This window comes from Haemorhous mexicanus, chromosome 1 (assembly GCF_027477595.1).
Source record: "Haemorhous mexicanus isolate bHaeMex1 chromosome 1, bHaeMex1.pri, whole genome shotgun sequence".
NCBI lineage: Eukaryota > Metazoa > Chordata > Aves > Passeriformes > Fringillidae > Haemorhous > Haemorhous mexicanus.
The window spans coordinates 146,472,335-146,489,548 of NC_082341.1; the positions used below are offsets into that span (position 1 = coordinate 146,472,335).

Genomic DNA, 17,214 nt, shown 5'->3' on the forward strand with positions numbered 1-17,214 from the left:
CCTCTGTTGGGGCAAAAGCTTTATTTTAATAGCACTTGGCATATGCCTGCTCTCCTAAACCAACAGCTTTCCTCTAACTTTAGTACTGAAGTTTGTCTGCACAGGCTGGTTGTCATGTATTGATATGCTTTTAGGGATTTGTGAGGCAAACAAGGAAATGGAGAAATTGGAGGTACCAGCCTCACAGTGAAAGATTCATATTCGGCTGGCTGGGAGGAGCTGCTGAAAAATGTGGTGTCTCAGCCATGGCATTGCTCAGGCTGTGGAAAAGGAGGTCACCAGCTGATGAGCACGTCCTGCTGAAGGGTACTCAACCAAACAGCTAACTAAACAATTCCTCTCTTCCATTAGATCATTTCTCAGACATTGTCCCCCACCTGGAACCAGACACTGCTTTTCAACAGCGTTGTGCTTCATGGTGACAAAGAGGAGATCGCGCAGTGCCCGCCGGAGGTTGTCATCGAGCTGTACGATGATGATGCAGTGGTAAACTCAGAGTTCTCACTAAAAACCTGGGCTTTAACATCCTACTGCAAGCATGAAAGCAAAGCTGAGTCACTGAATAGGCTCTAAATGGATCACCTTGCTGAATAGAGCTCAGTGCTACTGTGGTTTGCAGTTTAACATCTGAGAGCAGCCCTGAGATTCACTACATGGCCTTGCAAAGATGTGGCCCTTTATTTTCCCCGAGGGAATCTTGCTCCCAAAGACAAGCTTACAGAAATCAGAAGCATCTTGCCCCCAGGCCCCTTGAACTCTGCTGTAAATATTGTATCTAAGTCTGGGTCAAGACCATGCAGGCTCTGATGCAGTCTCACTGACTAAATATAGACCTCAGACATTTTGGATCCACTGAAGAACTAATAACTACTCAGCTCTTCCTCTTCATAGCTGCCTTGCATCTTACCTTGGACTTTCCTTCAGAAGTTTGGTGGTTTTTTTTTATTTAATAAATACTAAGCTTTGCATCACCTCATCTCCTATAAGCATTGTGAAATCCAAATGCATTTGACCCCTGTATTCTCCTTTATTCAGGGTAAGGCAGAATATATTGGGTCTACAGTGGCTGCCCCTGTGGTGAGACTTGCTCATCAAAACTATGAACCACCAAAACTTTGTTACCATCCAGTGCACTGTGGAAGTCTTTCAGGAGGAGACCTTCTTGCCACATTTGAGCTTCTGGAGGTAAATTTGACTTTCTCAACAATTACACTTTTACACCATGGGGCTCACAAAAGCTGCCATGGCATCAGAGCCCCTGACCATCTTGAATTAAGAGGAACTATGAGCCATTTGGCCTCATAATCCCCATGCAAGTTCTGCCACCCCTTCCCCCTTGTCAGGGGCCACTGCCCTCACACTCACCACTGCCAGCCCTTCACAGGCTGTAAGCCTCCTTTGCCTGTCACTTAACCTGCCCTAAACTCCGCTCTGCCCTGAGAAACTGTGAAAATCCCACTTTTTTAACAGTGTTTCTCTGTTTCTCTCTGCACACCACAATCCCCATTGCAGTGACCTGCTGTTTGGAGTAGCACATGGCCCTGACTACCAGCCTTGAAGCTCCCAATCTTGCTTTGCTTTCACTCTTAGGGAAATGAAATGATGAATAATAAGGATTGGATTAGGGAGGTTGAGTTTTTAGATGCCCCTACTATATTAAAAGAAATATTAAATGGTTTCCAGCTGCAAGACAAGAGGAAAATTCGGTCCTAGTAGATGCAGGACTGGGGTCTATCATGCCGGGATTTCAGGCAATTTCACTGAAATTTGCAGAGCCATCAGTTAAAGGTAAATTCTATGTGCTGAAAACCTACAACAGTTTATTCTGAAATCTGAAAAATGTGGAATGTCATAACAAGTTTTACTGATAAAACAGGCTTTTAATCATGATAGTTATTTATGTCTTTAGTGAAAGCCAGAAATATAACACCACATGGAATATTTCCTCATTATGGTGGCATCACAGGAGAGAGAGCTTCAGACAAAGTTCATTACAGAGCTGACTCCTGCTGAGTCACAAGGTGCAGAAAGGATCACATCTAGAATCTTCCTGTGGAAGTCTTCTAAGCAGTTTTGCTCAGGATTTTTGTTAAATGGAATTACCATGCTTTCCATTTCTAGTAAGTAGAATTACCATGCTTCAGTACATGCATGTCTTTAGGGCAAACTATGTCCTACTAGGTAAAAGGAGCCTTCTTTTCAGAAAGGCACATAAACTCAATCTATTGAATCCTTTTTCTGCCATATGTTTTAGCATCACAGCATGAGAGGGAGAATTTCAAGTCACATTCCTTTCACAGCACAACAGTTCTGCTCTGCAGCTTGTTGTATAAAATGGATTGAATTGGTGTGTTCTATGTGCCATTATCAACAGATACTTCCAATACTGGTTTTATTCGTACAAAAACCAGCCTGACTTACAACTGCTTCATTTGCAGATTCCTGAGTCAGATCCAGACAGACTTCCCCCTCTGGATCCACCAGATATTGGCCAGATTTACCCAGTCCCAGCTAACATACGCCCTGTTTTAAGCAAATACAGAGTCGAGGTGAGATACTTTGACTATTTCCCCTTCCTAACCTCATCTCCTTTTATTCTCTTGTTGAGCTGTAACAGTAACTGATGATTTTACAATCTTGCTCAATATGATTCACAGAGAAATAGCATATGAGGTCATGCAAGGCTGTGCTTCCACTGAAGGGAACAGTGGGGCTGTGTCTCAATCCTGACCTGCTGGGACTTCTCTTGTGGCAGAGCAAGGCTGGTGGATCCACAGTCTGTGCAGCCAAGGAAGCGTCCACAGGAGATAGAGAGCTTCCCCTTGCAAATGACATCACTGGAGCTGAAGTTTGGCATCAGCTATCTAGCTCACAGGCTTTTTCTAGGTCTCTGACTTCAGCAAAACAATGCCTTCTGCCTGTGTACAAAAGTCTACACCTTCCCTGCCCTTCTCTCTTGTACAGTTTGTGTCCAAAGCAGCCTTATATTAGAAAGCTGGGAAAAGTGGCAGCTTTTCCTCTCACTGCAATGCCTGATGCTGCCCAGCCTCACTGTTCACTGCCACTCATTCTGCATCCTTCACACCAGCTGCTTATCAGCCCATTTGCCCATGGCTGGGCAGGGTTTCTGCAGGCTAACAGTGTTTCTCTGTTTCTCTCTGCACACCACAGGTCCTGTTCTGGGGCGTTCGAGAGCTGAAGAAAGTCCAGCTCCTCTCCGTAGATCGGCCCCAGGTTCTCATCGAGTGTGCAGGGAAAGGAGTCAAATCCTCTGTCATACAGAGCTACAAGAAAAATCCCAATTTCACTGGCCTGGCAGACTGGTTTGAAGTGGTGTGTACAGCATGCTGCCCCTTGCCTGTCTGTTCTCTGGTCAGACAAGGCGTTAATTACCATTATCTTCCTTTCTTGTCAAATAATTTCTTCTGTGTCTTGATTAAATACTAAGGGATGTCAGTTCTTGTTTGAAAGCTGATTTGAAAATGCTTTAAAAGACTTCTGCTGCAACCATATGATAAAAGAAGAAGATGTTTTTCAGGTTTAGTCCAAAGTAGATAAGAAAATGTGTTGCAATCAGATTTTTACTGATAGGTTGGAACATGTGGGCAGCTAACAGAAATATATTTAGTATTTTTCCTCCTCCTTTCCAGTTTTGCTGGGTAGTGTTTGGTTTCCTTTGTTTTCTTTCCATTCTTGCAACTTTTCTTTGTGTGTTACTGGGCTATTAAGGGGACTGATAATTTCTGGCTTTTGAGCTCAGGACCTTTTTACATTGTCACACCTGCTTTTATGAGCTGAAAAGTAATGTTGGTTGGGTTATCAGAGCTGGCACTTTCAGAATCAGTCCCCAGCAGAATAAAACTGTTCAATTTGCTCTTGAGAAAAGTATATCAAAACAATCACATTGGTACTGAAGTACAGTTCCTACAGTATTTTTAGCTCCTATTGTACTGTCCTAAGAGCTGTTTTCCTCTTGGTAGTTCATCCTATAAGGCATGTAACCAACCAGGGCCCATATCTCATTGTTGGGCAAACTGAGGCAGATAGGGCAGATAGCCTTCCACAAAGCACCAGTGGAACTAGGACTCACAGCTTCCAACACTGCATTCCATCCTTCTGCATGCTCCTGATTCTCCCAGTTTATTCAAACAAGAGATGCTTCAATATGAGAGCAAGGGATTCATCTCAGCAGAAACCCAAAATCTAACTGCCTATGCTGAATGTATATTGCATTATGAATATATTCATTGCTAAGGAGGGGGAGGGAGGGAGGGAGGGAGGGAAGGAAGGAAGGAAGGAAGGAAGGAAGGAAGGAAGGAAGGAAGGAAGGAAGGAAGGAAGTGGCGGAAGTGGCGGAAGTGGCGGAAGGAAGGAAGGAAGGAAATGTTATTGCTGTGCATGAGGAATATTCTATACGTGTCCTATGCTCTCTAGCAATTCTCTCATGCTGCTGTGTGTCCCCTGCACTAGGAGCTGCCTGAAAATGAACTCTTGCATCCACCACTAAGCATCTGTGTGGTCGACTGGAGAGCGTTTGGGAGGAGTACTCTTGTTGGAACACATACCATCAACTGTCTGAAGCAATTCCTATGTAAAGCCCCATTAGCTGCACCTAACAGAGTAGACATTGCAGAAACTGAGAAGGGTAAGTGCACAATTATGACCCCACATAAAAGGACAAAGGACCTTCTTAGAGGTTTACACTTAGAAATGTGCTTTATTGTGTTGAGTGTAGGATCAAACCCTTAATCACATGATTATTTGATGATCCTCAAATGGAATGACAGTATTTCTGCAAAATCTTACCTAACTTGCAAAGTTTCAGTTTCAGCTTCTCCTGAGTCATCCCAGCCTGCTGAGCTATCCCAGGAAAAACCATTTTCCGCTGATGAGATCTATGCTGAGGTGGAGCAGGGTAAATGGACAGTGGTAGAGCCAGACCCATCCCTCACAGCACCTCCTGCCACTGAACCAGAGCACTCTGCCTCTGAGCCAGGGAAAGAGAAGAAGCAGAAGGTGGGTACAGCTGAAGCTACCAGCTAACTCCCTCCTGCAGTCTTGCAGGCTTCAGCCCTTCCTTAGAAATGGTAACCTGCTGATCCCTGGTTTAGAGATTTTGGGTATTGGTGTTGACACCCACACTATCCAGCTGGCCCTCAAAAGAATTAGTTAACAATGCAGCTTTGACCTGAATTTCATTGCTTCCTCTGATAGGTTCTTAAAATTCTTGCAGATTCAAGCGGGAGAAGCCAATTTGTATCTGGATGTTTGCTTCCCTTGAAACATCATAATTTATTATCTGTGTAGATTTGCCTGTTGTATGGGTTGCTCCTGTGGCAATGTCTCCAATGTTTAAAGTCATGGCATAATCAGCAGAAAATACAGAGGTAGCTTTAATAATGCAATGATCACGATGAAGTGTCTTGGAATAAAAGACAGGGACAGGAATTCATATTGCATTTTATTTAACTCTTGGAGGCTGAAATTTTCTGTGTATACAGCTGTTCATGCTTAATGCCATGAGTCAGGTGATTAGTTTTAATCAGTTCTGGTGCTTTTGCTATCATTTGGTAGGAGATTAAAAAATCCATCCGACGGTCAACAAGGAGGAGAAAAAGAACCATTGCAGATGAATCAGCAGAAAATGTTATTGACTGGTGGTCAAAATACTATGCTTCTGTGCTCAAAATGCAAAAGGTGAGTCACACAGCATGCCCAAAAGTCTCGCAGATGAGCGATGTTGTAAAAGTAGATTTACTGCTGAATGATTCCTTTTCGGTATCCCACTCATAATGAGGAGTTTGTCCATTGTGTTTTTCTTTTGAAAGGCAAAAGGAATTTTTTCCAGTGAAGGAAAACCTGAAGACAGTAAGTAAATTATTTGCATTTTTCTAATATTTTGCACCAATATTGTCTCTAGTGTCGCTTCTCTACTATTTTGCTGGCAACAATTAATGTCTGGTAACAGAGTACTGTTGTTGTACTGGGCTCTTTCATCTACAACTGATCAGATGATGGTAGGTTAATGCTTCACAATCAGGGTTGGGTTAACATGAATTTCCTGTCATTCAAATAAATTGTAAATTCTCTTCTGATCATTTTTGTTGCAAATTTTCACCTGTGATGATAAGCATTATACATATAAGACATCTCTGACATTAAATATATATCTCTAAATATTTAGTGCTTTTAAACACACAGGAACTACTCAAAAAAATGAAAGTAAAGTGAACTCAAAATCCAGACGTCAGCCAAAGAACTGAACCATCTCACTGTAACTTTTGAGGGCTCATCCTCTTTTTGTTGGGAAATCCCCTCTCAGTGTTTGGAATCTGACTTTAGTCTGCTGTGCCTCCTCCCATTTCTCACACTTCCAGGCTTTCACCAGGTGAAATACACCCTATTTTGTGTTATCTTTAAGCAGAGAAGGACTTGGGTCATCCTGATATCTGAAGTAGCTGTCAGCATAAAAAACAGCTTTCAATTCTAAATAAACCTTGAATTTTATGTGAAAGCTGAAGAAATCTGTTTATTTGCACTGGGGAGGAGTCAGAGAGGGAGGAGAAGGGTGGTCTGGGAGGTGGCCATTGGGGAGAGGGCCATACAAGACACCATCACACTTGGTCTAGCAAGCTCTTTATGAAGACTGGCAGCCACAGAGAGCATAAATTGCCACAGAGAGCATAAATTGTCATCTCCTGCCTGGGAGGACCAGTGGTAAAAGAGAGGATCCCTGTGTCTGGCAGTAGAGGAATAAATAGAGAAAGAGCAAGGGGGAGTCTTTAAAAAATGTGTTTTGCACCCTTGTCTGAAGCATTTTATGTACTTTGCTTACTAAAACATACACAATGTCATTACATTTCTGCAGATAAGCAGACTTCTGACCACATAGCATTGATTATAGAGGATGAGCCAGACAAAAAGAAGAAGGATAAGACATTGAAAAGGATACAGAAGGAAACTCCAAACCTAGCAACACTGCAGGTAAGAGAAAAGTAAAGCTGAGGTAAGGCTGTTGTTATTCACTGTCTCTCCAAAATTTGACATCACAGATGAGTTTGGCACATATTTCAGAACTTTAAAATGAATAAAACACACTAAATTATAGTGATAATGCCCTTCAACACACGGGACACAGAGGAGACCACAGTGTGACCCACTTGGTCTTAGACATAGCATTTATTGGTGTAGACAAAACCAGAGAAAACTCAGTGAAATTCAGATTTTTTTGTTTGCATGTAAAATACTGTAGTTGGAAATTCCAAATTTCCTGTTAGAAATATTGCAGCCTACAAAGAATGTCCTTAAAAAGAGGTGGAAAGCATTACTGTGATGGCTAGTGCACCCTCCCTGATGGGAAATAATACTCAGCTCACATTAGATTTGGTTGGGTCATGATAGAAGGAATTCAAAGAAAACTATATGGGCTGTGCAAAATGCCTGGAGAGATGAGAGGTTTGAAAAGATTAGGAGAGTTTGGATTAGATTGTTGCTGAATAAATGGGAATTTGAAACTGCTGTTTCCATTTTTTAAGAGATTGCAGTGGTATAGGCCCTTCCATTAAATGCTTGATAAATTACTGGGGGAGAGTATTGAAAAAACATGTTCTTTGAAAAATTATTTGGTCTTTTGAGCTATCCTAAAGCTTTGTCCCCACAGCACTTTATTATTTTCTGCTTTGCTCTCAAGTTTTGACACATTAACACAATAGAATGGGTCAGTTCAACTAAGGCACAATGCAGCAAGGAAACAGAAGAAAAGAGCAGCACATCCACAATTTTTCACTCACACCAGTGGCTACAAATGTTCATTTTGGCCCCTCCAGATTCATTTCCACCCCCTGCATTAATGTGTTATTTCAGTAGTTGGGGAAAGCCTTTGGTTGAGGACAAAATTGGTCCAGTTTTAAACAGGGAATTAACTTTTTCCTCAAGGACTTTTGCAAAACCTTGGTTTTTATTAAAGCTTGCATTTTGGGTCGAAATGAATTTCTATTCATTCTCTAATAAAAAAGTTGCTATAAATATATTCACTGCACCACAAAATGTTAGCATTCTTCTATTTCCAAAGATTTATGAAGGAGACTTGGAGAGTGAATTTAATAACTTTGAGGACTGGGTGAAAACTTTCCAGCTCTTAAGAGGAAAATCTAATGATGAAGTTCATGCTGATTCTGATGACAGAATAATAGGAAAATTTAAGGTAAGCTTTAATGTTAATTAAATGGGTAATAATTTAGAGATTTTAGGTTTTAATACATATTTCAAATATGCCAGGGATGAAAGAAATAAATATTGCTAGTCTGTTGTAAATATAATTAATTTTATTATATCTAGAGTCAAGTTTTTTCCTTTCCCATTATCTGATAGAAAAAAGCATCATCCAGCACCAGTGTTCACTTCTATTTTGAGATAAGGAATCACAAGGAGTTTGAAATTACAGAAGGGGAAGAAGAGATATTATGTAGTCCAGATTTCACTGATGCAATTTGGTTTCTTCTCTATCAGTTATAGAGCCTTACATGTAATTTTGTGTAATTTAAGTGTAGGCCCTCACAGCTACAGCCTCATCCAGGGCTCCATCAGGCAATCTGAAACGTTCAAAGCCTGAGTAATGTTATTAGGATTTGTTTGATTAAACTCATTGATGTCTCAATTAGCTTGCAATGCAGATTTCAGTTGCTTTGAGGCAGTGTGAGCTACTCAGCAACATGAGTCAATATTGATTCATATGAGCTGCAAAAATACAGCTGGATTCCTCTCACACTCTTATGAAACTTACTCAATGGAATTATTCATTTGCCAATATACAGTTAAGGTAAAAATATTGGTTTTTAAATATTAATGATAAGAAAACTGGATTTAGAACATCTACAGGTATTAGTTTAAAATAGTCATTAGGCACAGAGGGACTCCTTGTAAATATCTAGATATGATAGTACCATGTTGTAGAGAACAGACATTTCAAAAGGTGATGTTTATTACGATGCAGTTTGGGTGCCCTGTGGGGGCTACCACAAAATAAGTTGCATGAGTGATGGTTTTTTCATTCAAAGGGTTGGGTTTTTATTGCACTTGATCTGGTTTCACGGGAGATAAAAGTCAGTGTATTTCCAGGGCTCCTTCTGCATATACCCAAGTCCTGAGGATGGCAGCTTGCTGGATGGAGGGCAGCCCCGTATCCTGCAAGGGATCCCCCCAAACCACCCTGTCAAAGTGCTCATCAGGGTTTATATCGTGGCAGTAAGTAGACAGATGCTCTTTTAACCTTGAAATAACTCGGATTTTAATTTTCAACTCAGTTTACTTTAAGTGTCTTTGTTTAAGCTTCTGAAGATCCTCATCCACGGGGTTTGGGCTTTTTCCCGGCCATATTTCAGACAAAGTTTCATGCTGTAGAAATGTCTGTTCAGAATAGAAAATGTTATAAATATTCCTCACAATAAATCTGGAGATTTCTGCAAGACTGGAGAATCACTTCACTTGCTCAAACTAAAAGCTCTGGATACATAACTAACACAGTATAGATAACCTGTTCCAGCCACAATATGCAAATGCAGACAGTTTTAATGAGTAGAGTTGCTAAAAATTACATAAGCAAAACCTCAGTAAGGGGGATATGGTACTGCATTTCTGAGGGCCTGTGAATAGCATACTATGAAACTTCTACAAGTAAATAAATTTTGGGGTCAGTAAAGGTAGAAATACAGACCACAAGATGAAAGAGAATGGTGTGAGAGGTAAAATGGGTAGAAGAAACTGGTGTTTCAGAGAAACAAGAGAGTTGCAGATAATCTAAGACAGAAAGATGGCATGCAGAGAGATTGTGGCAACAAAATACAAAGAGATAGTTTTACTTCCTGAATGACTATAAGGACCTGGAGGTCTTTTCCAACCTTAACAATTCTGTGATTCTATAAAGAGTTAGTTTGCACTGTTCAAGGATCTGGAACAATATTTGTGGGGTAATCTTTCCTGAATCCTACCTGCACTTGTGCACGCAGCTTCTTCTAGCTTTGCCTTTCTTGCTCAGCTTTTTCTATCTTAGTGATGGGACAACATTTCCAGCTTTGCAAACTCTCCAGATCATCTCTTCATAGCAGCCTACAAAGCCGCAGGCCAAATTTTACATTACATGAGGCAAGCAAAGTCCCTGAACTTCCAAAACACCAGGACCAGGCAGGAAAGCTACTGTCCTGTGTGGGGACCCTGCTGTATTTAAACAAACTCCTAGAGGACACAAATTTCCTTCTTAACAGGCATTCAACCTCAGCCCAGCTGATCCAGATGGGAAGTCAGATCCCTACATTGTGCTGAGGCTGGGCAACACAGAAATTAAAGACAGGGAGAACTACATCCCCAAGCAGCTAAACCCAATATTTGGAAGGTCAGTGATGACTTATTTTTGTATTCAGTGTAATTTGTGCTTTATCTCTTGCTACCACTGTTGCTGTTACTAAGTGTTTGCTATATGCTGATTTCTGCCTGTTTGGATGTTTTGTAATTCTGATGGTTAAAACGTTGGTTATTGGTGTCACACTGTATGATAATAAAATATTTCATTTTCATACCCATCAAAACATAGCAAGTCATGCAATCTGTGAGAGGTTTTGCAAAATGATGTGTGAGAGGAAATGAGGCAACAAATGATAATTGTCTGTGAAAATTAATACAATCATTAAGTTGAAGGCAAAATAAATATCAGAAGAGTAAAGTGTGATTACACAATCTTTGTTGCTGTTTCAGGTTGAATAGAGTGCTAAATAAATCTCATAATTCTAGAACATCTGAGTTTTTTTAACTCAGACAGCCAGGGGCAAGCTGTCAGTAAAGATCCAGTTTGTATTATCAATGCTTTATAGTTATTTATAGTTTTAATGCTAATAGCTGTGATTTTTTTTTTCCAGTAAATTTCCCTATTTTCAGAAGTTTGAAAATATTTTGAATTGGGGTGGAAGAATATTAAGACAGAAAAACTATACTATTTTGGACTGAAAGAACCCTAGAACAGAGGGAAAAGTAGGAAACTCATCCTTCAGGAGACAAAGCTCAGTTTTTTTATGTGCTTTGGAGAAATCTGGAGCCAGTGTTGTGATCAGGATGTTCTGTCTTCCACTAATTTGTCAAATACCTTTTACAATCACGTTTCTATTTTCAACTTCCCATCACATCTCAACAATACTGATTTCTGAAAAATGCACTTAGGGAAAAGGGAGTTCTTATCTTCGCTTTTTGAAATTTATTTGAAACTTTTGCCTGATCATTTTGTTGGGTGCCTCCAAATTTCTATATTCAATATTTAACCTGCAGCTTTTTAAGAAAACAGAAAATACTTAGATGTCCCTTTTGGGGGTTTTGAAAAATGTGTGAGAACCCTTACATGCAGCTGTATTAGCATTACTGGATTCAGGATTGTAGGAAAAATCTTAAGACTGTACACAGGGTGATAGAGAAGCAGAGGAAAGAATACGCTTTTCCACTGTATGTTTCCAGCATGTTCATGTATTTAATTGAAGCAAAAAGCACTACCAAAAAAGCCCACTGTGTATTAGAAGAGACACCACTCACACACTGTTTGCATGGCATTAATTAGCCCAGCCTTTGAGGTTTCAAAAGTGATTTGACTTCATGTTGGTCACAATTTTTCCTGTAGATCATTTGAAATCCAGGCTACATTCCCCAAGGATTCCTTGCTCACAGTCCTGATCTATGACCATGACTTCATTGGGACAGATGATCTTATTGGAGAGACTAAAATTGATTTGGAAAATCGTTTCTACAGCAGACATCGAGCTACCTGTGGGTTACAGAGTCAATATGAAATGTAAGTACTTCTATATGAAATGTCAGTACTTCTATATGAAATGTCAGTACTTCTTCAGTCAGCAGCAGAGCTCACAGTCAGTGACTTGACTCAAAGGAGAAATTACAGATGTGTTCCAGATAATGTGCTTTCTCCAGCACAGAAGTGTCACAGAGGGTATTTTAATTAAAACTCACCAAAGACCTTAGGGGTGGCTTTGGGAAGCTGCCAGTCTCAGTGGGGAACGGATATTTTTAAATTAAGAGCACTGTTGGTTCAAGAGGTATTTTAGATAGTAAACAGCTGATGTTTATAACATACCTGCTTGATAAACTGCCTTTGGACAGGCATAAAAGGCAAATGGGAAAAATCTCTGAGAAATTATGCCAGGGCTCTACTTTGCTCTCTGCTGTTCAGCTGCAGCTGGAGTGATTGCAGCAGGGCTGGTGGGACTGGGGGGCACTGGGGGAGCAGGAGCAGAGGCTGCTGACATGACCTCTGTGATGGGGTGAGCCATGGGGCAGTGAGCCTGAGCTCCTGGTCCCTGCCAGACAGCTGCACTCTCAAAGACATTGCACATAAAAATAATTAATGCAGAGAAAGTCAACCTAAAATAACTCAGCTGCCCAGGGGTGGGGCACTAACCTGGGAGATGTGTGTTTGGGGCTCTTCTATGATTGTTTCTCACTTTTTCTACAAACCAAGGGTGAACAATGTCAAAAAGCAATCAGGAACACAGACCAAACCCCAAGCTTCCCTTGCGAGCTCAATCTCCTGTGTGAGATATGTCTTCATGTGCTTATTACATGTCTCAGATAACCTGAGCTTGTCCTTTGCATCTGGGAGTTACAGAATAATTCCCTTTGAATGGAGGCAGCACATGTAATCTCAAATCTTTTTGGTACAACAGGGAACAAGCTCTGTTCCTTTTCCTCATGAGAAGCCTGCCCATGCTATTACTTTATCTAAGGTGTAGGCAAGGCTGCCTCAGCTACTCCTGTGTTTTAAGAGAAAGGAGTGGTTGATCTCCAGGGACCTGAGCAGAAAGAGGCAGTGTTTCAAGTAAGTAGCAGCTCTGGACAAAGGAAAAGTTTGACTGAGCTGGTATCAGGGCCACTGACCACAAAGTGAATCTCTGCATTGCAATTCCTGATCTGTCAGTGCACTATTCTGAAGGAAAACCTCACCCATTTTTCACTCTGTCCCCTCCTTGCAGAGAAGGGTACAATGCATGGCGAGATGCAACCAAGCCAAGTGAGATCCTCACTAAGCTGTGCAAGGACTACAGAATAAGTGGGCCCTTCATGAGGCCAGGAGAGATACAAGTAGGAACAAAAATCTTCAAGGGACAGACAGTCTTCACAGAAGATGAGAATGGTAACAAACTAGCTCAGCATCCTCCCTTTGCCTTGTGGCAGTACCAGGAGCCTGCCAAGAGGAGCCCTGTTGTGCTATGAACTGCCAAGATGGATTACTGGAACCCGTGCCTGCTCTTAAACACTCATGTAACTCTGGCAATGAAGGCTGTGTCTGTATTAGCTTTTGCTGTAGCTTAATTGCAAAGAATCTGTAGAGTGAAGCAGTTGCTGCTGATGACCTGACATCCTCATGGGGGCTGTTGGGGAATACCTTGGACTAGCTCCTACCTTATCCCAAGGATGGGATGTTCAAGACTTGTTGGAGTGTGGGGGACCCTCTTGGAACATGTCTTCTGGCTTAGTCTTGGTCTATGCATGCTCTGAAATCCTTCCCCACAGAATATCATATATATGGAATATATATATATCCCATATATATGGGAAGTCAGGAAGAGTCTTTCAAAGAATGTATTCTCTGTATAAATTAAAACATTGGAATAGACAGACCAAAGAAGTGAGAAGTAGAGGGAAGGGAAATACTGTTTTGAAGGGAGTTACTCAAGGTCAGAAAAATTTCTGACCATAGTTATATTCCAGGCCACTTACCAGCCAGTCCTACCTTACCTACTTGTCTTTCCTCTCTGTTGTTTTTTTTTTTCTTCTTGGTTACTGCCACTCTGATTTCCCTTCTGACACAGCACTCTGTAAGTACAGGATCCAGAGGCAGGATGTAACTTACTGACAGAGCTCCCAGGTTAAAAAGAGGTCAAAGCAATTGGGACCTCCAGTGTCCCAATCTCATTGGGGTGGAGTGGGATAAAGTCACCAGTGAAAGGTGCCCCTCCTCATGGCAGGGGGATGAACAAAATTGTCTTTGAACATTCCTTCAAACCCAAACCACTCTATGACTCAGTTCTGGACTTAGAATAAGGAAAACAGATGTGAGGATGGAGGCTTTCAAGGGGAGTGAAAGGTGCTGGTCTCAGAGACAGTATTGGACACTGTGGCAGTGTAAGAAAACCTCCAGTCCCTCATCAGTGTTGGTTTGTCTTTGACACAATTCTTCTTAGCAACTACAAAATACAGCTCACACCTTGAGTGGAAGGCTGCCAAGGAAGCACTGGTGAAGGGAGAAGAGTTGATCCATTTTTGGTTTTTTGGCCCGAAAGAGATTTTTTACTCCAGTATTGCTGTTTGTTTTCCTCACTAGCAGATGACTGAGTGTGACTACCAGCAACAGGATGTCTCAATCAAAATTCTGATTCACTAAAATGAGCTTCAGACAAACCAATGTCAGATAAGATGATGTAAATCAGAAGCAAGGAAATATAGAACCAGATGGCAAAGACCAAAAGACTTATGTACACAAGTTTTTCAGTATTGTACAGAAATAGTTTATCACATGCAGTCTTTACATAATTTCTGTCCAGATTGCTGTTCTGACAAGTACATCTGGGTCCTTATTTCCTGATGGATTTCTGTGGTGGCCATCATTTGGATCTGTCAAACTAACAAAGGCCACAGATTTGAGCTATAGAGGCATACTGAAAAGGGAAAGCAGTCCCATTTCCACTGTACAGATGGAGAAAATTATAATTATCCATCCAGCTTTAACTTGCAAGGGAAGGAAAAATTCAACTTTGCTCTAGGAACAAAGAAGTTGGATATGATAGGATAGGATAAGAATAATCTGGTTGGAACAGACCTACAACAATCATCTAGTCCAACTGCCTGTCCAATACTCCCTGGTAGTCTAGGATTGCCTCTAGCCAATGGGAAGAAATATGCATCTTCAGAGATTAAAAAAAAAAAAAAATCTTTAGAAAGGTTTCTTTGAGAAGATACAAGATATTGTAGGATAATCTGTGTCATTGTTACTGAGGCTGCCTGACTGAATAGCAGCTAGAGACATTCCTTTTAGCTGGCTAAAATTAGATGTTGGTGCACAAGAGGGAACCAAGATTCATGACCACAAGATCATCCTTCCTCAATCTCTGAGCTATTAAGGAGGACTAATACCTACTGTTTAAATTTCAAATGAGTCTTTTGCCAACGATCAGTGATTCAGATATAGCCACGCGCGTGGGAAAAGTGATAACAATTTGTTGGCACAAGTAAATCTTAGCCTTCTTCTCACTTAGGGACTTCTAATCTACAAGATATCACTTGTCAAAAGTCTGGGCTCCAATGGAGCCCACACAAAAAGGGAGGAAAGAGAGGCTCAAGAGCTCAAAGGGCTTTCTCTGCTTTCTACCATCCATGCTACTTTCAGTATTAGCACTGATCCCTCCTGGAGGTGCCATTCTCTGGGATTCTCTGGTTATCCCTTCCAAGTGGCCAAGGTGAGAGGGTCAGGAGGTGAAATGTTCTTGCCCATGGACTTCAACTCTCTTCTCTGAGGTGTGATTCAATTCTCTAAGGTCTTTGCTGTTGCCATTACAAAGTAAAAGGAGGCATAGCTAACTTCTAGTGCCTATTTACGACAGCTCTGTCAAATCCAAGTCTCCTTGTCTTCCATAGGCTTTAAATTTGCCATTTTCTGCCAAAAGAATAACTGACATGTTTCTTCCATCTTCCTGTTAAAAACTGGTGCTGTAGCAGTGAAATGATTGGCTGTATTTTACAGGAAAACTGCTGCCTGAGTGCTAATCTTCTAATTAACCCAATGGGTCCCCTTATTTATGAAAATTAGAAGTATTTCAAGGCCCTTCTTTATTTAGCTGGAATTCATAAAACCTTCCTCTTAACTCAAGCAAATTTTTAATGAGTACCTCTAATAACTAATGAAACATATTACCAAGGGGTTCAATATTATAATTCAGCTGTCATTGTTCTTTTTGTTTTACTCTTTCCTATAGAGGAGCCAGTTGAATCATACGAACATCTCTCCTTAAAGGTTTTACGTGCTTGGGAAGAAATCCCTGGAGCTGGCTACAAACTGGTCCCAGAGCACATTGAGACTCGGCCCCTCTACCATAAGGACAAGCCAGGCATGGAACAGGTAGAGCAGCTCAGAGGTGGTGGTGATGGTAGACCCAGGAGCAGTTTTCATTCCCTCCAGTTATTGTGGTTTCTATTTGTAACTGCAAACCAATGGAGCCAGCACTCCCGTGCTGCACCAAATGTGAGACTTTGTACAGTGTTAACCTGGAAATTGTCTCCCATGTGTGTACTCAGCCACTTACCCAAATCCACAGTAATCACACAAGATGGAACTGCAAATTTTCATTCTTTTAAATGCTTTAGTTTATTAAGTTAACAAAATCTCTGCTTGTATCAAACTCTTTTTTTCTGTTCATCACATATTATTTTTGCATGGATTTTACCTTGAAGCTGACAGTGTTTGAGCTCTATTTCAACTTCACCAAATACCTGAAAGATTGAAAGAACATGTGCACAAAATAGATATTGTATAAAAGTTCCTAAATCACAATTACAGGATATTGAGCTGGTTGGTGCTTGTAGAGGAAGAGGTGATTTTGGATGTCAGAACTACATTGAAAGCCTTTTAAATCCTCTGTGAAATAGGCTTACAGGGATGTTTATCTCTTTGTTTTCAAGGGTCGTGTACAGATGTGGGTTGACATGTTTCCTAATGATATGCCTCTGCCAGGACCCCCTGTGGACATTTCACCAAGAAAACCCAAAGGGTAATACTCAGTGCTTTCCTCTCACCACAGTGGCAATAACTCTTCAAAGACTGAGTTTTTCTTAAGTGTCTGGAAAATAGAAAATAAACTACTAAAACAAACCTCTCCAGTCCTGAGGAAAGTTTTCTTAAGTTCACATGCCTTCAAATCAAAGAGGAGCATCTAGTTTGGTTTCCTCCATTAAACAACTCAAAGAACTGTTGGTGATTTTTCAGCAAGAGCTATCACACACCTCTTGCAAAGATATCCTTTTTTATCCTTTATCCCTTTATCCTTTATAATAAAGAGATTGCAGGTGGCTAGAGGCAAGTAATTCTGATGTTATCATCTGCTTGTTGAGCTGCAAGAATTAATTCTGGTTTCACTAGCTTTTTCACTTAGATAACTTCCTTGACCCTGGTTG

At 40.9% G+C, this 17,214-nt stretch overlaps 1 protein-coding gene across 9 annotated transcripts in view; it reads left to right on the forward strand.

The window, feature by feature from the left end:
• Positions 1-17,214, forward strand: part of FER1L6 (fer-1 like family member 6) — a 77,266-nt gene that overhangs the window by 48,766 nt on the left and 11,286 nt on the right. For 6 of the 9 annotated variants that reach the window (XM_059866538.1, XM_059866505.1, XM_059866522.1 and 3 more), the window contains 16 exons: positions 352-486; positions 1,036-1,185; positions 2,439-2,549; positions 3,172-3,333; positions 4,471-4,645; positions 4,820-5,016; positions 5,575-5,697; positions 5,829-5,868; positions 6,869-6,984; positions 8,072-8,203; positions 9,118-9,243; positions 10,260-10,387; positions 11,654-11,824; positions 13,020-13,180; positions 16,020-16,162; positions 16,723-16,811. In XM_059866538.1, coding sequence (XP_059722521.1) covers positions 352-486; positions 1,036-1,185; positions 2,439-2,549; positions 3,172-3,333; positions 4,471-4,645; positions 4,820-5,016; positions 5,575-5,697; positions 5,829-5,868; positions 6,869-6,984; positions 8,072-8,203; positions 9,118-9,243; positions 10,260-10,387; positions 11,654-11,824; positions 13,020-13,180; positions 16,020-16,162; positions 16,723-16,811 — 2,159 coding nt within the window. Of the gene's footprint in view, positions 1-351; positions 487-1,035; positions 1,186-2,438; positions 2,550-3,171; positions 3,334-4,470; positions 4,646-4,819; positions 5,017-5,574; positions 5,698-5,828; positions 5,869-6,868; positions 6,985-8,071; positions 8,204-9,117; positions 9,244-10,259; positions 10,388-11,653; positions 11,825-13,019; positions 13,181-16,019; positions 16,163-16,722; positions 16,818-17,214 lie in introns of those variants that run through there. The other 3 variants (XM_059866554.1, XM_059866514.1, XR_009489264.1) reach the window with 3 other exon arrangements.